The following is a 23461-nucleotide window of genomic DNA, read 5'->3' as shown; positions in this document are numbered from 1 at the left end:
GGGGCGTTTGGAGCTGTTATGGTGTGCAAAACCCTAACCCTAGTTGTCAAGTCCTAACTTTGGCAATCTACTTTGTCTCTCGTAAAAAGCTATCAACTTTGGATTGTTGGGATTGGCACTTTTGTTGTAATTTTGACTTAATGAGTTATCACTTCTTTAAAGAACTTATTTCCAGAAAATAAGCCATTTTAGATTGGGTCTTAATGGGTTAAGAAGCTAAATAACCCTAAAAAGTCAAAGCTGTGATTTCAGGATTTTTCCCTAATCTGCCCCTGTCTTTGAAAGATCATATCTCGATCATGGAAAACCCTTTTTGGGCGAAATCAGTGCACAAAGTTTCATAATTGAGTCCTATACACTTCATTAGTTTTGACTAAAATCCATAAACACCTCTAACTAGGGTAAAAACGACCATTTACCCAGACTGGTCCGGAATGATCTGTTATGCGAGGCAGTTTTGTAAAATTCGCTATAAATCGTAGGAACATCGTTTGGAGGTGTGTGAATACTACTTTTAAAGATAAGAAACTAATCTATCTTCATGTGATACAGTTTTTAAAAATATGAAGTTTAAGGTTGTGAAAACAGGTCCCGAACAGCCCCTAATTTTAATGTAGAAATCTGGAAAATTTACCCATTGGTTATATTCATAATTAAGGCAATTTAATAACTAAAACCAATTCAATTTATTATTATTAGGAAGTGTGAAGGGCAAGAAGGTGTGAGTGAGTTTTGGGTTGCTTTGGAGGCTACTTTGTTTTTGGAGGGAGTTCTTCACTACACCGTGGTGTGTTATATCTTCTTTACATTAGCTCGTGTGTGCTATGTATTGTATTATGTATGTGGGTATTACTAGGCGGGGTAGAGTCTAGTGGGGATTTGGCGTAGCCAATGTGTCCCAAAGGCTCGATGAACTGACCAAGGGGGATCGGGCATGGCCAATGTGTCCCAATGGGTTCGGGTATGGGGGATCGGGTTTAGCCAATTTGTCCCAAGGGCTCGATGTATTGAGCAATGGGGATCGAGCCTAGCCAATGTGTCCCAGTAGGAGTATGTTTGTTACTGATTCGTTCTTTGACATGCATGTGTGGTTTGTGTTTGATGCCGATTGTATTCGTGTATAAGGTAAGGATTATATGATATGATATTGTGTATGTATGGAATTCCCTAAACTTTGTGTTTACCCTTTTTCCCTTAAAAATACTATTTCAGGTACACAGGATGGTCGGACATGACTGTACACACCGACTTGAGGCGGGTTTTTTGGAATTAATATTGAACTAGGTGTGTGACCCGTGTATTACACGGGTTTATTAAAAGGTCCAAAAGTAAAAGGTATGAGAAAAAAAAAAGACTATTCATGTAAGTTTTCGTAACCACAAGGACTATGTTCATAATAAAATAAGTAACAATTGAATTTGTGGCATTTGGTAAATCACATGGGTCATTTATGTAATTTAGTCTTAATTAATTTATACTAATAAACTTATTTAATATGAATTCACAAATGAAAGATATATTAATAAAAAGAGGAATTCACACATAGAAAGAGGAATTCACACATAGAAAGTTATTATGTACATTAATTAATATATTAATAAAATTAATTAATATGAGATGATATTTAATAGGTGGAATTTGACTAAAAATTAAAAAATCTATAAAAATGAAAAGTGGATATTAAATAATTCATAAAATCTATAAAATGACAAGTATCAAAATAAATGAGAAAATGACATGTGGCAAAATCATTCTTATTTATTAGGGTAGATTGGTTGTCTTTTCATAAATTTTAGAATTATAACTAATAATGTTTGGAAACATAATCGATCTTGGGGTTTGGCATTTCATTTGTTTTGAATAAAATATATTAAATGGATTATTTATGTTGTTTTAAAAAGTTCAAATTTGTTGCAAATTTTGGGATGTTACACAAATCCAGAAACAAGTAGGATGAAGTGTAGTGGTACTCACAATCGAGGATGTCAATGGATTAACCACAATGGGATTAAATGAGTTAGATTCAAGATAGTATGGTAGAAGGTTCGTGACATGAAGAGGTCCAAGAGCTATAACATTTGAGCACTAAATTTTCAAAATGTCCACTCCACTTTATATTAGTTTTACACTTTATATCTCTTGATTTTTTTTTATATTTTGTAAATACATAGAAAAAACTGAAATATATATATATATATATATATATATATATATATATATATATATATATATATATATATATATATATATATATATATATATATAAGCACATCATTCAATAGAGTTAATAATTACATACAATATAGATATAATAAATAAACTAAGTGATAGGACCCATTTATAAATAGACCTGGCAATGGAGTGGGCTTGGTTTAAAAAAACGTGCTTGATGCGATGATGCGTCCGTTGCGTTGCGATGGGTTATGGGCACCAAACCTGTGGGGCGATGCGACCTACATGTTGCCAGGCAATGCGTCTGCTTCCAAGCGCATTACGCATTGGCGCATCATGGTCTGGCCCATTTATTTGAACAATGTTTAAAAACAAGCCATGCAACTATTATATATTTCTGATCTACGTACCACTGTACCAGAATACAAAGAGGCACGACAAATTGATCACACGATCACAGTCTCACACGACAATCTTGTTCTTCTCTCTTTCTTTATCTATTAGTCTTCCACTCCTTTTCCCTCCTCATTCTTGATCGACAGTTAAGTTAGTAGTTAACCTTCTCTTCTCTTCTTTTCTGTTATTCTTTCTACTCTCATTCATGGATACTGAGAATGGAGTTAATGCTTCATCCGACTTCAAAACAGATCCTGTAAGAAAGTATAGTGTGCAAGACCCTAACAGTAGAAACAATTTTACATGCACCTTTTGTTTGAAAGTAACAAAGGGAGGTGCAAGCCATATGAAATAGCACCTTGTTGGAGGTTTTCCGAATGTTACTAAGTGCCCATAATGCCCTGATCATGTTCGGAAAGAAATGATAGATTATATGAAAATGAAACAAGAAGCAAGGGACAACATTCAGATGGTATCAAGGATACAGAACCTTAATGATGACTATTATGGAGATGAAGAAGAAGATTGTATTGAAATAACAGGAAGTAGCAAACTACCTCCCAGAAAGAAACCAAAATAGAAAGGGCTAATTGATATGTTTTTCACTCCAAAACCCGAAGATACAATTAAAGGTAGAAAAGGAGGGAAACAGCAAACGATAAATGAGGTGTGTCGGAAAGAACTACGGGATAAAGCATGCCAGGAAATAGCAAAATGGTTATATGATGCAGGTAATGTATTCCTTTAAAGAAGCTGTTACATTTTTTTTTGATAAACTTGTTATATGTTTATGATTTTTAATCTTATACTCTTATAGATTATAGAATCTGTTTTATGATGTTATTGTTGTGTACTTGTGTAGGCATTCATTTCAATGCTGCAACATATGATAGTTTTCATATTATGATAGAAGCAATTGGTCAATTAGGCCCTGGTATGAAACCACCAAGCATGTATGACTTAAGGGTTCCATTGCTGAGAAAAGAAGTAGCCACCATTACAAAAAAAAAAGGAAGAACACAAGATAGAGTGGGCTCAAAAAGGTTGTTCGATCATGTCTTAAGGGTGGCGTGATTCAGTCGTGCAAAAAGATATAATCAACTTTTTGGTGAATTCTCCACGTGGATCTTTCTTCATGAAATCCATGGATGTATCCGAAGTTTCAAAGGATGCAAACCTGTTGTTTGGCATTCTTGATGACATGGTTGAGGAGGTGGGAGAGGAAAATGTTATACAAGTTATCACAGATAACGCCTCGGCTTATGTTAAAGCAGGTAAATAATGTATTTTTTCTAACTTTGTACTTTGTTTTATTTTATTCACTTTATGTTTTAATTAATGTTAATCAAATATTAACATTTTATGGAATTAAATAACATTTTATGGCTTTGTTTTCATCTTTTTAGGAAAGTTATTGGAAGCTAAAAGACCACACCTCTACTGGACTCCATGTGCGGCGCATTGTATTGATCTTATGTTAGAGGACATTGGCAAGCAAATCCCTAAGGTGAAAAGTTCTTTGAAGAGATGTATGTTGGCAAATGGGTACATATATAACCATGTTCCTGTTGTAAACATGATGAGGAACTTTACCAAGCAAAGAAACTTGCATAGACCTGCTATTACCCGGTTTGTGACTCTTAATACTTAACTTATAATTTGTGTAATTATATATATTATTCTGTTATGATGTTATCAAATATTCCAATGTTACATCTGATAGGTTTGCAACATCATTCATCACTTTGTCGCAATTTCATAAGCAAAAAAACAATTTAAGAAAAATGGTTTTGTCAAAAGAGTGGGAAAAAAGCAAGTGGGTTAAGGCTAATGACCCAATAGCAAACAAGATTAAAGGCTATTTTATATCAGACTCGTTTTGGAGAAATATTCTCTATTCTCTTAAGTTGACTGGACCGCTTGTTAAGGTCCTTAGAATGGTGGATGGGGAAAAAAGCCAGCTATGGGTTACATTTATGAGGCGATCGATCGAGCCAAGGAGGCTATTCAGAAATCGTTTCTCAACAAAAAAGAGGAGTACAAGAAAGCTTTTCAGATTATTGATCAAAGGTAGGAATGTCAACTTCACCGACCCTTGCATGCAGCCGGACATTACTTAAATCCTGGAATATTTTATGATAACAAAATTAACGCTTCTTGTGAAGAAGTTATGACTGGATTATATGCTTGCGTTGAGAGATTGGTTCCAGATTCTAGTATCCAAGACAAGATAACCACCGAATTAGCTACATATCAAAATGCAGAAGCTTTATTTAGTAATAAAATGGCAATCAGGCAAAGGAAGACAAAAGCACCAGGTTAGATTAAATGTTAATTATATTATATTAATATTATAGATTTATAATTATGAAGTTAGATTAACATTTTTTTCAAACATTGTTTCCTACAGCTGAGTGGTGGATATCATATGGATCTTCAACCCCTAACTTGCAAAACTTTGCTGTACGTGTGCTTAGCCTCACATGTAGTGCAACAAGTTGTGAAAGAAACTAGGGAGTCTTTCAACATGTATGTTATGTGACATTTAGTTTATTTTTTTAATTACACATGCACAATGAAATATCTAATGTGCTTTATCTCTTTCATTGTAGCTTCACACAAAAAAACGAAATACATTGGCACAGAGCATACTAAGTGATATGGTTTATGTGAAGTTCAATCGCTCCTTGAATCGTAGAACCAACAGAAAGGACAATGTTGATCCTATCCTTCTGAATGAAATAGATGAGAGCAATGAGTGGTTGTTAGGGAGATTAGAGGAGGATAAAGATGATAATTTAGTTTTTGAGGGTGAAGATTTGACTTGGGATGCTGTGGAAAAAGTCTCAGGGGTAAAAATTTTATGCGACTAGAGCATCAAGAGATGATAGAGGAAAAGGAATAGCTGGATCTAGTGGACTTGGGTTGTTCAATGAAGAGATAGAAGAAGATATTGGCATGTCTGGTGATGAGGATGGAGATATGGATATGGAGCTTCAGTTTGACTTTGATGATGATTGATGAGGGATGGCTTAGGGTCTTTATTTTTTGGTTTCATTTTGCTGTTTGCATAACTGTTAGATTTGTTTTCATTTTGCATGGCCATTAGATTTTGGTTTCATCTTGCATTGACTATGGTAAACATGCATTTTGCATTTTGATATTTGGTTTTTGTTTTATATATTTATTGCTTTTTAGTATATTGTAAACATATATTGGTAATTACTACTTGTGTGCCACACCTACGTGTTGCCAGCGCATCCGCATCCGCATCTCGCATCGCGCATCGGCCTCCCGGACCTTAATCGCATCAGTGTGCATTGCGCTTTTTTAAACCAAGGGGGCGGGTTTGGAGGGAATCGACCTTGATCAAAACCCTTTTAACAAATTCCAACACCCGATCCAAACCCGCTCCATAACCCACAGGGTTTTGAATAATCAAACTCATACCCTTATCTATCGAATCAGCAGATATCCAAACCCGCCTCGTAACCCATATGTTTTTTGAATAATTAAACATATTTTACTTAAATCATAAAATCACATTTGTTAAATAAAACAAATATTGATTTAGAAAACAGATTATGTACTCGAAGACTTTCGATTGGAATTAAAATAATTATTGTAGTTACTTCCAATTGGTTTTCGACCCTTGATTGGATTGATAGAGAATAACAATTACAAACTTTCTTCCAGTTGATAAATGAATTTATTGATTTATAAATCTAATTGGTGTTTACATGATTAAATATAATTGAAATGACATCATGAATCTTGGGAGAAGACTGAAAGTCTAGAAGTTAAGTCCTCGAGTCCTATGTATAAATAGTTTAGTCTTTGGCCTTTTCTCTTTGGACTTTCAATTGGAATTTAAAGTAAAATTTTGGCAGTATAAAATATAAATGTATAATTCTAAAATTTATATGGGGCGGGTTATAAATGGAGCGGGTCGGTGATGATCTATACCCGACCCTTCTAATAAAAGGGTTAGTGGGTACGGGTCGTTAACGGGTAAACAGATCAAAAACTATGCTCCAAACTCGTATAATTGTTAAGGGTTTTGATCGGATCAGGGTCAAAACCCGCTCCATTGTCAGGCCTATTTATAAATATTTAAGAGTTTTTGAATAGGTTTATAGAATGTATAAGTTTATATTTCGATAACTTTCTATCGAATATAGTGATGTGATAATCTTTTAGACCTCTAGGGGAGGAGGTAGTCGTTCCCTCCCAACCCACCGAACCCACTGTCACATCAATTTTTGTTTCTTCTTTTTCTTCATCTTTCCCAACCCACAACATACGGAAATCCTATCTTTTTTAACCCACTCAACCCACTTATTTAAAAAAAATATACAAAACAACTAAGGTATAAGTTTTAAAACACATGGTACAAGAGAAAATAAGAAAGAGAAAGTAAAGAGAGATGATGAAGTGAGTTAGTGAAACCAATCAACCCACTCGTTGAAGCGGGAGTGGTACCGCCGATAACTCTATTGCTAATTAATATTTTACATTTGATTGTTTTGTATTTTTCTAATTGAGTGGGTTGAGTGTGTTAAAAAAGATAGGGTTTCCGTGTATTGTGGGTTTGGAAAAATGAAGAAAAATAAAAGAAAAAAAATGATGTGGCAGTGGGTTTAGTGGGTTGGGAGGGAATGACTCCCTCCTCCCTAAGGAGGTATTAGTATAACTAGCAACCAAATTAGAATGAAAAATGTCATTGTATTTCTAAATGTTTGTATTTTAAGCAGATAATATAAAGGGAAGAGTAAATGGTAATGCCGTAATGTTGTCTATTAATGAACAAAACTACCAGCATCCATTCCATGGACGAAAAATGTTAAAGAAAGTAATTTAAAGGATGAAAAACGTTAAAACATAAAAATTTAACAAAATCTAAAATTTTTAGTGAACTAAAATTGTAACTTACTAAAAGAATATGGTCAAGTCTTAGAATATGTATTTTAATGTACTATAATATGATATTTGAGATGATAGAGACTTCTTGTAGTCGTCAACTGGATCACATATAATCACTAATTATCAGTTATCTTTTTGTCTTAATTGATTATCGTTAAGTCAAATATTCTTCTTAAAAAACGCTATCCTTAGCATGGTATTAATATTTGTTATTAATCAAACACACTTTTCTAAAGAAATTAGTGAACACGTTGGAATGTCTTCATGTAAACCATCACATACCCTATTTGATAGAAATGTCAAGCTGAGCTCACAACCCAATTGATCCACATACCCAAGTCCTACTTACTATCGCACGTGTGCGGGTGCACTACAATACCTTAACACGTTCTGATAGATTTTTATGTAGTTATACAAATTTGCCTTCACATGCATAATCCATCAACATGTCACATGAATGCCCTCCAACTTATCATTCAATATGTGCATGGTACTTTGTCTCACGAAATCAAAGTCATCACATCTTCTATGTTATACGGATGTACATTGGGTGGTTGTCTAGAGATTGTGTGTTTTTTGCTGGCAATCTTATCTTTTGGTCATCAATATGACAACATATTTTAGCACGATCACCGAATGCAAAGGCTGAATATCAAGGGTGTTGTAAATGTTGTTTCTGACTACAAAATTTATTACTAGAGCTTCACATCCCTCTCACGAAAGACACTATTGTTTATTGTGACAACGTTATTGCAATTTATTTTGGGGGAAATCAATCAAACACTAACGAACAAAGCATATTAAGATGGATATACCACCCTTATTTCTCCATCACCCACAACCTCCACCATGAACAAAAACAAGATCTTCACCATACCAAAATACTATTCATCGTTATCTCCATAAGAACTTAAACCCTCCATCACATGACCCCAACCTTATTCTTCTTTTCAGCCACCTTCCCACCACCATCCTTACCACATAATCGTTGACCATCACCTTGTTGTGGCCAATCCTATTCTTCCTCCAAATCAGAAGACCGCTCTTATGTGGCTTCCTCTTTTCTCACCTCAATATCCTGTGCCTACTTCCGATCAACAACTTTTCTTGTTTTATCACCATCCCGCACGATTGATATCTGATTGAGATCAACAATATATAAGGGGGAGTTTGGATAGGAAAAAAAGAGGGTGCTGATTGCTTATTGCTTTTCCACTACAATAAGCTAAGTTTAAGTATTTTGATTAAATCCTTAAAAATCAGTTTATTGTGTTAGAAATAAGTTAAATAAACTAATTTTAATAAGCATCTCCCCCCTTGCTTATTGTTTATTGCTTATACCCATCATAAATAAGTTAGTAAGCAATAAGCTAATAAACTAATTCAATCACCCCCAAATTCTATCATATTAAGAAAAAAAAAGGGAAGAACACACCTTAGAATCTCAAGGTATTGATATTTGAGTTCATCACTCACTCCCATGGTATCGAAAACCTCCCACCCATTCTTAAACTAAGTGAATGATGTTCCTTCCGCCAATCCTGACTACTTTTTCTTCCTATGTAGCGATTGATCGAATCTGTGTAGCAAAACAATGGTGAGGAGGCAGGTGATTCCTTCTCCATCGATGACTACTTCTTTCCTTCAGCTATCGGATTCGAAACTAACACTAACGATTGTTATAGATGTTAGTTTGATTCGTTTGGAGTTTTGGAGGAAGAAGGATGTAGGGAAGAAGACGAAGACAGGGTAGCGGTGTTATTTTATTTCTAAATATTTTATTTTAAAAAAGTATAAAATAAATTGAAAAGTATGTAAAAGTCTTTTTATAGGGATGAGTACTAACCATAATAGAAATTAAAATGATAGGGATCATTAATAAAATGGGTGGTGGAGAATTGTCTTTACAGTCCTCACCATGTTGTGAATCCTCAATAAAAGCGGAATATATATATATATATATATATATATATATATATATATATATATATATATATATATATATATGTGAACTTGATTGGAGAGCTAAATGGGCTAAACTGGTGGGCTAAGTGTGTGTGTCAATATATATATATATATATATATATATATATATATATATATATATAACTTTTTTTTATTTTGTGTATTTATGTGAACTTGATTGGAGAGCTATGTGGGCTAAGGTGTTGGGTCAAGTATGGAGAACTTTTGGACTGTGGCTCATATAATGGATACTTGGATAGTAAAAAGATTGATGCGCTGATCCTATTGTCTTATGGGTTGATTCATATTCGACCCATAGTTGACCCAGAAGAATAAAACGTGCAGTTATTATTTTTATTTGTATTTCATTGACGAGAAATCGAGAATTCTCACACAAACTCAGCTATACCCTCTAGTTCTTCTCCTTTGTTCTTGTTCTGTAGTTCAGAACTTGTGCTGTGCTAGTTTATTAGGGTTAATCTGGTTTTGTGTTGTACTGTTGTTCTTCTTCTTAAGCTGTGTGTTATTGATGTTGTGAAAATATGTATAGTTTAGTTAAAAACTAGTTTTCTGGAATTACAGTTGAGACTATTTTGTTAGATTGCTTTTAGATCTATAACTTTAAGAGAGATGGATATCCATTTTATCATTGGGGAACAAAATGCGTTCATAACTAGCAATTTTATTGTTATTGAAGAATTTAAGAAAGGATACATAGAAATTATCCACACAAAACCATTGCAACTCACCTAGGCCCGGATAGAATAGAAGGTAACAATGGTAACGAGGTTTTTCCATGTTTAACTGTTGTTTTCTGCTGGCTTGTGTATGAGAATTTGTAATCCAAGTTTGATTCAACATTAATTACTCCCGTTAACACCTTAATCACCACTGACATTGAAGGTCTTTTCCTGAAATCAGTCTGCAAACACCATGAAGCAACTTTCATCATCTCCACGACTTCTGTACCATGTATCTGCATATCTTCACTGTACCTATCGACTATGCTTAACAACGTTCCATGTTCCCAACATCTCTCAAAAACACGCAGTAAGTGCCAATTTTCTTCTGGCAGTGATTTATCGAAGTTCTTCCTTCCACATAAGATCTCCAAAAGAACAATCCCAAAGCTATATACATCCACCTTTTCGGTGATAACTGAGCCCAACCATTCTGGAGCAAGATAACCGGGGGTCCCTCTCATTCTAGTTCTCACTTGGCTTTGATCTCTGTCCATTAACTTAGCCAACCCAAAATCAGATACTTTGGCATTGAAATGTTCATCCAGGAGTATGTTTTGAGGTTTAATATCTAGGTGGATGATTTTTTGCCTACATTCTTCATGGAGATATGCTAAACCTTTAGAAATGTCAAGAATAATCTTTTTTCTACTATCCCATTTGAGTACATGCTTTCGGTCTCCATGGTAAATCCACTGGTCTAATGATCCATTACTCATGAATTCATACACCAGAAGTCGTTGTGATCTCCAAGCACAAAATCCTCTAAGTTGAACAAGATTCACATGGTGAATACTGCCAATGGACTCGACCTCAGCCAAAAATGATTTCTTAACGTGGACAAGACTCTCGAGACATTTTACTGCAATCATGGAGCCATCTCTGAGTGTCCCTTCAAATACTGATCCAAATCCTCCTTCACCAAGCTTTTTACTGAATTTCCCTGTGGCAGTTTTCAGTTCTTCATACGAAAACCGAGTGGGCATTCCTGGCACTTGATCTAAAAACTCTTCTTCCATTTGGGTATTTGTTTTTTTCTTTTTATCTCGTAACTTGGTAAAACCTATAACCACAATAAGAAGAAGCACAAAACTGCCAATTATGGAACCCACAACTGTCTTAACTTGATTTTTTGTTTTTGGTACTGAATCATGAGGTTGAGGTTGGGACAGATTAGCCCAAGTATTTGATCTTTCATTCTGGATTTTTATATAAACAATAGCGTTCTCTACATTAACCTTTGTCATTGTAAAAAGCTCAGTAGGTAAGTAACAATTCCCATTTGAATGACTCGGATCACCATACTCAAATAGAGCTGCTTTGCATGAGCAGTTGTTCAGACACGCTTGTGTGCAAGTCCCCAAATCCACATTCTCTATGTCGACAGTATAGGTGAAGTACTTTACGTTCTTGATTTCAATAAACGTATGATTTTGAGTAGCATTACATGTGAGAGGAGTAACTTGAGAGCAACCCATGTTGGGTTCGCTATCATTAACTGCCCTAAAAGAGTCCATCCCCGGAAAGCTTGATCTTGGACAACTACATTCTTGATTACCCGAGCAAATGCCATTTCTCCCACAAGCCAATGGATAAAAACACTCTCCTAGATCACCGGTTAGTAGATCAGCCACCGCCATCCACCCTACTGACCCCACTGAAGAATCGTATTCAAACACTGTTAAATGCCCATTTGGCATTAGTTTCATATACTGAAGTGGGAATTTTTTAGGTAGACTTGGCTCGGTTGAAAAATTGAAGAAAGACAAATTCCCATTAAAGAACTCGACATACCTGGTTTGTTTATCTGTATCTGTGCCATTTACCAAGTGACGATAGTAGACTAAAGGTGGGTTTGATTCAACATAAGCAAACAAACCTTTGTTGGTGACTTGAAGAGAGTATGAATCTTTTTGAGCTGCCCAGTTGGTTGATGAAACACTAGGTATGAGCTTCTGTCCTTGAAATAGTTTTTGCCCAGCTACCAAACAGTCTGTAGGGTGATCAAATGATTGCCAAACCATCGAGTTATCACCATCAAACAACACAAGATTTCCGTTATCATTTAGTTTCATGCCAGCAATTGATTTCCCAGTAGTGTTTGTAGCCCAAACTTTGCTTCCATCCACATCATATAAGACCAATTCATTAGCTGCAGTGAGATTCAGGATTGCTCCGTTTCTAATCGGGTAGTCTCGGTTGGCTGACCAAATCACCACCGGATCATGTCGATTGAGAAGAATAGCAAAGAGGTAAGATGTGCAGGAGGCTCCTTGAATGCAAAAGAAGCCACAAATGGAACTGTTTGTTTCATCTCGGAGAATAGCCCTGTACATCGAGCCATCTGGAAAAGAGATGGAAGAGAGGGAAGATTCATCATTAATCCATGAGGTTGAACGATTTGCAGTAGTAGGAATGCCATAAACTGGAGCCCTTTCACTTGGAGGTAGAGAAGAGCTGGCAATAGCAAACTGCCGTCTGTTGAATGAGAAGATGAAGAAGAAGGAAAAGAAAAGGCTAGAGATCCATGGTGCAATCATCACTAGTAATTAACGCACAAGAGCCTAGGAAAATTAACACATGAATTAAATATCTAATATAGTTATTAAAGATACGAGGAGGTTCCAAGAACTGAAGTCCAAGCTATAATTGACTCAGGCCAAGTTTCCTTCTCACTAAATGCTGAAAACCATGTCATATTCATCCTCCAATATCCCCACTATACATGTTCTTTAGGTCACAGAGTATTATTTTTTTCAATTAAACTATAAAGTCAAGTCTTGCGATTTTTTACATTTCTTATAAATGGTTACGAGCCGTTTAAAACAAAAAAAAAAAAAAACGGAAAAGAAACTTATTGACTTCGGGAGGATATTTAAAAGCCAAATATTCTTCTTAAGGAAAGATAGTACCGATTCATTAACGTAAGTCATAGTATGAAACCCTTATTAAAGGCGGATTAGTGCTAAAATTAGAAGATATAATAACATATAGAGTAAATTACACGAATGTACCCAAAGATATGTTCCATTCCCATTTTAAAAAATTAACTCGGAGGTTTGATTAAAAATTACATGTTTATCCCTTTTTAGTTTAATTTTGTACTATAATACCATTTTCAATTGAATTTTCATTTATTTTTATATTTTTTATTATTTTTTTAATTATTAAAAAAATTAATTAAATTTATGGGCCACCAACACCTTTTAAATCATTAAATAAAAAATCCCACCCACCCGGCCACCCCTATTTCCCCTAAATTTTTGACGGACATCACCACCGCCAGACTTTGGAAGAAGAAATCAAGTCATCGGAATCTGCTATAACCACCACTACCGGAAATAACTTCGGTCTCGATCCCTGAACAATACTCCGGCAACGAGTCGCCTGATCACAGCCCTCCACTCTTGCCTCCTCCTTTTTCTTCGATCTGTTAACTCCATCTTCGATCTCCCGTGTGTACTTCCTCGTCTCAGATCTTAGATCTTCGATGCCGCCACAAGAATCGTCGGACTGGAAGTAATGTACCAATCGGGATCCCACCCACCACTTGTCCCAATTCGCCTACCAAAACATTGTGCGTGAAAATGTCTGCATCTCACCCATATCGCCTTGTTTCGTGGCCGGTAAGTAATACGAGTGCTTGATGTTTCTGTTGATTCATCAAATCAAACTGATTGCTAATTTGTTATTTAAGATCTACAGAAGAATCAGTGCGATTCATTTTTTTTCTTACTTATCAGATCTGAAGCTAGTTGCAGGGGACTCATCAGAGGGCGACTCTTTGGATCCACAGGGTTATATAGAACTCTCGTATGGTTGTTTCTAATAGGAGCTTTCTTACTGGTGGTGCCTGTGTAGATAACGAGCAAGATTTTCCTAGAAAAGAAATGAATTTTGTTGATCAAAATACCTGTTATACCATATGGTTTCGTTGAAATGTCGTGACTCACACAAACATAGCCAGCTAAAGGCCGTTTTAGGGGCTGTAATATGTGGTCGGAGACGGTGACCGATGGCTGGTCAGAGATTGTAGGTATCCTTTAAAGAGGGAGACAAAGGTGGAAGGACGAAAGGAACCGGGGAAATGATAAAAAGGATAAAAGAAATTGAAAAAAAATATTTATTTTATATATTTTTTTTTAATTGAAAACGATAAAAAAAATTATTAAGGGCGAAATAGTCATTTCATGGCAATAGTGTGTGCAACTTTTAATCAGACGGGGATGGTACGAGGTAATTTTTGAAAATAGAGATTGAACGTGCATTTTGGTACCTGCACGAGGGACGATTCGTGTAATTTACTCTAACATATAACTTTTCGTTTACTATAAATACCTATCTGTTAAAAAAAAGTTTAGAACAACTAATAGGGGTAGAGCTAGGAATTACACTACTAGAAAATCTGATAATACCTACGGCGGTGTTACCTACAGAATTGTGACGGAAAATGGGCCATAACATAAATGCATGTAGGTAAATTTTACAGACTAATTAGCTACGGAATACCGATGATTTGTTTTGTCAGTAATTAACCTAGTAGGAATGTCATAGTGACGGATTTCCTATGGATTTCTAACGACGCTAACTTACCTATGGAACACAGTTGCTACAGATTACCTACGGATTACTAATGGTGCTAACTTACCTATAGAATACCTACGGAATACAATAGCGACAGATATCTTACGGATTACCGACGGGACCCACTTTGACTGTCTTTGACTTTACTACGGATGGATTTCTGGCTGCCATATTTACCAACGACTTTTCTGTAGGTATTCTGTAGGAAAATTCGTTGTATTTTAAAAAATTATTATCAAATATAAAATTTAATTTTTTTTTATCATATATGTAAAATATTCAAACACAAACCTAACAACAACAATACAATCAAAGTTTCAAAAAACACAAATAAATGTTCCAAATACCAAATTGGACACATTCCATTGTTCTATTGTGATAACATTTATCCCAACTAATAATTACCAAAAAAAAATACAAAGTGTTTACAAATTGCATTGTTCCATAATACTTATACATTATCCTGAGGTGGATCCTAGAAACAAAATTCTCTTGCTTAGTCTTACTATGCTTTGGGATTTTTTTTATAATATTAAAACTAAGTCAGTTTTTTATATTAATAATTTAGATTTTCATTTTCATGTTATAAGTATTCATTTTTATATCTAACTTGGTGATCTCATTTAACCAATTGTAACTTCTTGTTTTGAATATTTGATTTGAACGATTCTGAAAAGACTCAGAATAAATACTAATCTAAAATTATTTAAAATTATTAAACAACCTCAATGTCCCGGTTATTCACGGAACGTGATAAGCAGATGATTAATCATCTGCTTCCAGAAGAAATCGAAGAATTTCTTGGGAATCCTACAAGATCTGTTCGTTCTTTTTTCTCTGACAGATGGTCAGATTCCCAGAATGTATCCTAATTTGTGGTCTAATTCCTCTTCTGATGATCGGTTCAACCTCTGATAAAAAAAGATAAGACTCTTATTACAAACTGAAACTTCAGTTGAATTTCTGAACATTCTTTTCTATTTATAGAATTCATTTCTTGGTGTCAAAATAGGATATGTGGCGTAGGTGCTCGGTTCAATCTATTTCTTTAGCACCCCGGGAATCGTATGTTTGTAACAATATGGACAAAATTTTCGCAACTCTAATCGATTAGGTGTATTGTGTTGGTTCTTTTGAGTAATATATCTGGAAATGTCCGTTGATGCCTAATAACATTAGATAACAGATGCTTCCTCTTTGCATTTATTAAGATTCTTTCTCCATGAGTGTCATAATGGGATGGTCTGATTACTTCAAATTCAAAGAAAGCCAATTCTTCTTTTTCAAAAAGAAATCACAAACTACTCATGAATTAAGAATTCTCACAACTACAAGGTCTACTCGACATGAATTAGGCATCAATGAAACTTTTTACAAGAACCTTTCACAAAATTCCCAACTAATCAGAATGCTTGATTATTAGACTATGGTATTTGATTCGGAAAATACATCATTATTGTATACTCTTTCGTATTATCATACCATTGTCACGTTTAAGTTCTTTACAAGTATAGACAATTACAACTCTGAGCACTTCTGATCGTTCTAAAGGAATGTTTGAACTGCGTCTTTGATCACAGCAGCAATAACATCACCAATACGAGCAAATCGGCGATTGCTAGCTCCTATGATTCGAATACACATCAATTCTCTGTGGACTTCCGGAAATCTCTTTCATGTAGCTTGGTAAGGAAATTTTGAGTCACGGGTACATGACCCTTTACATGTAAGACTTATTGCTCATGCAATTTCGGATCCTCATTTTGGTCAATCGGCTGTAGAAGCTTTTACTCGAGGGGGTGCTCTTGGCCCAATGAATATCACATATTCTGGTGTTTATCAGTGGTGGTATACAATCGGTTTACGAACTAATGAAGATCTTTTTGGCATCCCCCCTCTTCTTCCATCAACTAAATGGATTCTTAGATCTTGTTCATGAGATTAAGAAAAAGAACTCTCTTTCTAAATTCTTCTAATTTTTATGTTATGTATAGTAAATTACTAATCTTTTTCTATTTCTTTTTCTCTATAAGAAAAGAGAGTGTCCCAGCTATTCATGGAACGTGAGAAGCAGATGATTAACCATCTGCTTCTAGAAGAAATCGAAGAATTTCTTGGGAATCTTACAAGATCCTCTACAATTTCTCTTATATTCAACCCCATAGCTGATAATAGAACTAGAATAGATAGTTTTTGTTGCCTACTCACATGAACCCATTGTTGGATTAGTGTCTAAGTGCATAACTATTTTGGTATGTACTTGACCTGATGGTGCATGGTCCTTTTGGGTTGCCTTCACCAAAGCAACGTGATAGGATGAATTATGGAGAGAAAGGATTAATTATGATTTATTAATATATTATGAGAATAATATATTAAAGGAGAAATCATATTGTTTAATTAATATTAGTCAAGAATTAACAAGAATTAAGTTTGTGGCTAAAAGAGATTAATTAAACTTAATGGACTGGAATTGTAATTATAAGATAATTGCAATTGGGCTATGGATAACCTTATTGTATAAGGCTGGACAAATTCTACAGGGGAAACCCATTAGAAATCGTCCAAGGCCTTTAAGAAAGGAGTCCATGGGTTGCTTAGGGCTTAAGCAGTCAGATTAGGGTTTCCTAGTTTAAACCCTAATAGCCTACATGTATAAATATCACCCTTAGGCCCCAAAAACATGGTGATGAAACTCTCTAGGGTTTTGGATGATTTTGGGCAGCCTCTTTCTCTTCTCTTCTTCATCCTCTTGATCTTGGTGTTTGTGAACCATTAGAGGAGTGACATTTGTGACTCTAAGCTTTCTAAAGTCATTACAAGGAGGATTTGAGATTGTTATTGCTACATAAAAACTAAGGTATGATCTAAACCCTAATTATATGTTGTATTGATTATCATATGCTAGATCTAGGGTTTATAGTCTTGGATAAATTGCATGTACAATAGAGAAACCTAGATCCAAGCATTAGGGTTTGTATGAGCATATAGGATGTTCTTATGATCAAAACCCATCATTGGCATCATAGCCTTGATTGGTTTATATTGTATTGATGCATTATGTAGCTGAAAATCGAATTTTGGCTTACTATTTGACCTGACTCAGCGAGTCACTACTTAGACTCAGCGAGTCAGCCCTACTCGGCGAGTTCCAGAGTGTGACTCGACGAGTCGGAGCGTCAGACAGAGGAAATTTCGGATTTTGTTGCTGTTTTGTTTAAGGATAATTACCATATTCATTTTAAACCTATAAAATACGAATTTTATTGTTTCTTAAAGAATATCCTTACCAAAACACAAGATAATTACCAACTGATTAGATAATAACTTCCTTATATGATAAAGATTGGATTATTTGTATTAATTGAGTAACTTATTTTGCAAGAAATTGAAATTAGGTCAAATATAGATAATGATGAAATTAATTGTTTAATTTATATTATTTGTTATTTGATCGTTGTGTTATGAAAGTTTCAATTTTCTCGTTTAGGTTTTATAGTTTAAATTTGAACTCAAAGGTTTAGTTTTGAAATTTAAATAGTTGAAACCCTAATATTTTGAAAAATGTTTCAAAACTTACCCTCAAGTTTTGGAATTTAAATTTTGATTAAAAGTTTAATTTTGATGTATATTTAAATTCTAAACCCTAATGTTTTGAAATGTTTCAAAACTTGTCCTCAAGTTTTGGAATTTAAATTTTGATTAAAAGTTTAATTTTGATGTATATTTAAATTCTAAACCCTAATGTTTTGAAATGTTTCAAAACTTGTCATCAAGTTTTGGAATTTAAAAGTTGATTAAAAGTTTAATCTAGGAATGTTAAATTCTAAAACCCTAGTATTGTTTTGAAAAGTTCATATCACACCCTTATGGTTTTATTAATTAATTAAGGCGTATAATTAAAAGAGGTTTAATAAATCCATAAAAGTTTAGGTTTACAATTTAATTGAATTAAAAGTATAATTGTTAAATTCAACCACCTAGTATTTTAAAAGTGTAAAATACACCCTATACTATATATAACATTAAAAGTCTAACATTATATATATATATATATATATATATATATATATATATATATATATATATATATATATATATATATATATGTATGAGTAAAAGTCAGTCTTACCGTTAGTAGGCCTCATTCAGGAAGCATGTTTATAAGGGTGTTTAAGGAAATTGCCTATAAAATGGCGATTGAATGGGTATCCACTCTTACCCACCGCATTCTTGACTAGTGGAGGGTCGTTAGCCGAACGGGTAGGATAGGATAGAAACCTCCATTATCAGTATAATGAAATATAAAACTAACTAAATGTTTTACAAATTCCCAATCTTAGTTACTTAGGCAAAAGTGAATTAATGTAATTCCATGAAATTACACTTTGTGCCCTTGCGAAGACGTTAGTGGAGCGTGTGTGGTTTACCAGCACACTAAATGGTTCTAAGCAAAGGTAGCAAAGGGTGACTCAATGTTTGTCATAGTTCGGTGGAGCGTGTGTGGTTTACCGGCACATCGAATAGGTGACCGTAACATATGAGGGCACCATGTAAGTTTGCATGGTGATTCACACCCGCTTTGTGATCCTCGGCATCCCAGTCACAAACAAGAGGGGCATATCGAGATTTAAACATGCCATTGAATTGTTCAATGAATCTCAAAGGATTTAGGAGTTTTCATAGATTTAAAATTAATTTTTTTTTTGTTTTTCATGGTGAAAAATTAGTGAATCGTCATTAACTTACCTTCAAATATTCTGCAACTAGATTACAGCATCCCTTTTCTAGGTTGTAGCGTATTGTGTTGGGTCCTAGCCTTAGTATCTCATTTGGGTGATTTACTAAGGACTCAATCAATCAACTAACTTGAATTTGTTTTCTCCCGTTTTTTAGATGTCAAAGTTTGACAACTATGGTCTTCCCAAGTCCCGTGGAACAAGCATTCCACATGAAGATGATATTCCACGATTCGATCTAGGAATAAGAGATCATGCTTCACTTCCTACTCCTCCTCCCGTTGTTCTACCTAACCCACAAGATTGAAGAATTGAAAGGTTCAATGTCACTAAAGCCCTATTGGAAATGAAACATGAAAATGGTAAACCCGTGTGTGCCCACGTTCTAGGAATGAAATCACACATTGATAAGTTGATAATGTTGGGTGTGTCATTCCATGATGAGTTGGCTATAGGATGGGTTCTACAGTCACTACCTGAATCATATAATGAGTTTAAAAGAAAGTATTATATGATGGATCATAACGCAAACCTCATTGACCTAACTTACATGGTCATTGCTGCTGAATCAGAAATGGTTTCGCAAAGCAATGGAGGGTACTTGTTACGAAAGTCAACCAACCATGCTTCCGAAGACGTTCTAGGAGAACTGACCTGCGTTTGCTACCAAGAGAAAGGGCGTTGGATACAAGTCTACCCTAAGAGCTTGAAGAGCCTAGAAGATGGGAGAGTCAAAGAGTATGGATGTGCTTCAGGTAAAATCCACTATCTAACTCCATTAAGTTCCTCTTCATTGATACATAATGTGATAAGATTGCATTTGAATGTTTTGCAGGATCAATGAAAAGAGAGGAAGCTTGATGGAAAAGCAAGATGAGTCTAATCACAAAGAAATGGATCTCGATCGCATGGACTTGAAGATTAGATTTTGAGCTTAGATAGAGTTGTTAGGAATATTTATTACATAGTTTTCAGTTGATTTTGCGTTGTAAGGACAAATGTTTTTCGCTGCTTTTTATGAGCAAAATAAATTTTAGTATGACTCATTTATTTATTTATTTCCTTGCAATGAAATCGTTATAAAAAATTGATGTTCATATGTTTCTACAACGAGTGGATGTGATTCTTAATTATGTTGGTTGTGGAAATGTTGAGAATCTACCAAATAGGGAGAATTTCTCATCGCCCAAGTTTCAATCGAACAGAAATTTGGAATCACACAACTTGGTTGCATGATGAATGAGAAATTTTATATTTGGAAATTAGACAAATTCATTGACAAAGTGTCAAGTGAAGGACTGGAAGATCGAGTACACAAGGTTATGTGTTGATCAAGTCCACCACAAGAGTAACAAAGATATTCGTCATGATTTACTAAAGGTTTAGTAAATATGATTATACTTATAAGATTAAGTGTAATTCTGAATTGATTGTAAGAGTTTAAATCAATAGCAGAACGAATAAGAAGAATCAAGTAGGCAGAAAGATAAAAGTTTCTCTATTCTAAGAAGAAGGGAGAGTACCTTTTATTATATGATAATTCTTAATGATTAAGAACCATATCTCAATTGATCCTCTAAGTAAGTCTTAGTACAATTATATGTCTGAGAAGAGGAATCAAGAATTGAAGAAATGGTTAAATCACGAAGTCAATTATACTTCGTTCCAAAACAAGTCTTAATGTTAAGATTGTGACATTAAGTGATAAGTATTAAGAAGGTTTATAACATTCATCAAATGTGGAAAGTTGTGATGTATTGGATAAGACAAAGACCAACTAGGACCAATTTATGTAGTGTTTTGATAAAAGCTACACTAACTCTTGAATATTTGTTTGTCAAGAAATGTTTATTGACAAGAGAATCTTATATGTCGAAGAGTCAGTGGGAGTCTTAATGGTCTTGAAAGGTTTCAAGAACAAATCAAAATAGACCTTATTGATCATCACTAGCACACGAGTTGAGGTTTACAACCTATTGTGTTGACACTATATTATTTATGTGTCGTTCCAATTAAGTTACTTATGCATGTGAGCCCTATGAGTTCTCATTATGCATAAAAGGCAAGGACCTTAATCAATGAAAAGTACATTGATAGGAAATGGTGAGCTGCTTAACTACTTGGAAGACATGGTGGGCAGTGTGTTACCATAAAGGCAAAGAAATCAAGATTAAGAAAGTTTGGTCCATAAGAGTTTTGATGTGTCGCAAACTTTGGTTTTGACAAATTCGCATGGATAAGAACACACACACCGTTAAAATCTAAGTTTCATAAGATTTCCTCCTTCATGAAGATGGATGTGAGGAAATTCTTTCACTAAGAGAGATTTTAAGAAGATAGCGATTGTAAAATTGTATTCTCAAATTTGATTATGGTTACGGTATCCCTTTCCATAATTCGAATTGTGAGATTTGGCAATTAGTCTGAATTGTTTAAGACACATATATGAGCTATCTTGGATAAAGGTGTATGAGATTAAGAAGCCTTAGATAAAAGATTATCAAAGCATTAATTATTAGAAAATATGAACTTAAGAAATTCAATAAGTATTATTTTTCTGAAAATTAAGATGTTTCTGAATACATGTAAAAAACTAGTGGGAGCATAAGTGTTATGTTTATAATAATCATCATGATAGTGGGAGCATAAATGTTATGATTATATGATTATTAAGGCAAGTATTGCAAGTTAGCAATATTAATTATAGAAAAACAAGAGTCATACCTCGAAAAGTTAAGGGATGAATAGTTGTTTTGTTATAATTAAGGGAGAGAATATTATGCTTCGATTCAAATCTAAAGGCTTAGGTTGTGGAATGTTAATAAATTTAGTCAAAAGTACATAGTGCATTCTAAAAAACAATTTGATTATGATTATGGAATCCCACTTCATATTTCGAATTATGAGAACGTAGCACATAAAATATTATGGCAGAAGATTGATAAAGTATCAAATCTTTATGTAAGACATTATGAATCGTGTCCCATACGCTTCGGGTATAGGATCGGTCGCAAATACTATAATATTTGACCATTCTAAGATTTTCCAAATGTCTAGCGCATTTAGAGGGAAAAAGGACAAGAATCGGTTTTGACTAAGATAATTAAATAACTATCAAAGGACAATCCAAAGTTCACCGAGGATTGGTCGCTTGTGAGTAGTTAGAAGTATAGTATTGGATGGAGCATATCGATATTATTTTGAATAGATAAGATTCTATTAAGAATGAGTTGTGATATGGTAAGTATGGAAAGATTTCCATATTGGAGTTAGATATTGAGAATCTATGTCTAGATTAGAAACTTTATGCAAAAGGATGTTCAAAGAAATGTACTTAGAGTGAGAAACATCACATCTATGGAATTGTATTGTAACAATTTCCGATAGAGAGCTTTGTAATTTCATTGGAAATAGTCATTGTGACTTTAGTGCAGTGACATTACAAAAGGATCATTGCATTAAATGTTAGAATCTAACATATTCTATAAGTGGCAAGAATTTGATATTCTTACACTTGTGATATGGATTGGGAGTTGTGAAATGAGTATGATTGGAAATGTGTTCATTTGATCTATTTCACAAAGTAAGAACCATAGGTAAACATTATGTGCATGCTGAGAGCATGGGACAAGTGTTGTAATTCAAGTAAGAAGTTGATTATCCGAAACAACAAATAATGAGTAATCGATATGGTGATGAATAAAAGGTGTTTTATTTTGTGTTTCACTTTGCATGTTTTGACTTCCTGAATAATTTGATTGGTTCAGAACAATCAAATTATTCAAACGGGCCACAGTCGTTCATATGTTGGAAGTAGGTATGAATGAAGCCTGTCGTGAATTGGTGTGTGGATTGTCTAAAGAGTATTAGACATAAGCAAATGTTTGCTGCAACGTTCATGAGTTCTTATGAATATGATTTGAGCATTGGATTAAACCCACG

At 34.3% G+C, this 23461-nt stretch overlaps 1 protein-coding gene and 1 pseudogene across 1 annotated transcript; one reads left to right on the top strand and one right to left on the bottom strand.

Annotated features, from left to right (window-relative positions):
• Positions 1–4144: 4144 nt before the first annotated feature.
• On the top strand, positions 4145–5589 carry LOC145009548 (uncharacterized; annotated as a pseudogene).
• A 4533-nt stretch (positions 5590–10122) lies between these two features.
• Positions 10123–13446, bottom strand: LOC145009279 (G-type lectin S-receptor-like serine/threonine-protein kinase SD2-5). Its single transcript, XM_078967983.1, has one exon. It carries the CDS (start codon positions 12734–12736, stop codon positions 10202–10204), a length of 2535 nt encoding a protein of 844 aa, XP_078824109.1. The 5' UTR covers positions 12737–13446; the 3' UTR covers positions 10123–10201.
• Positions 13447–23461: the final 10015 nt, after the last annotated feature.

The sequence above is a fragment of the Lactuca saligna genome, chromosome 8, assembly GCF_052625555.1.
Source record: "Lactuca saligna cultivar CGN05327 chromosome 8, ASM5262555v1, whole genome shotgun sequence".
NCBI lineage: Eukaryota > Viridiplantae > Streptophyta > Magnoliopsida > Asterales > Asteraceae > Lactuca > Lactuca saligna.
This window is presented reverse-complemented; position numbering and strand designations above follow the sequence as displayed.

Coding starts and splice junctions, on each gene's coding strand:
- LOC145009279 (XM_078967983.1), bottom strand. CDS start 12,736: ATGATTGCACCATGGATCTCTAGCCTTTTCTTTTCCTTCTTCTTCATC.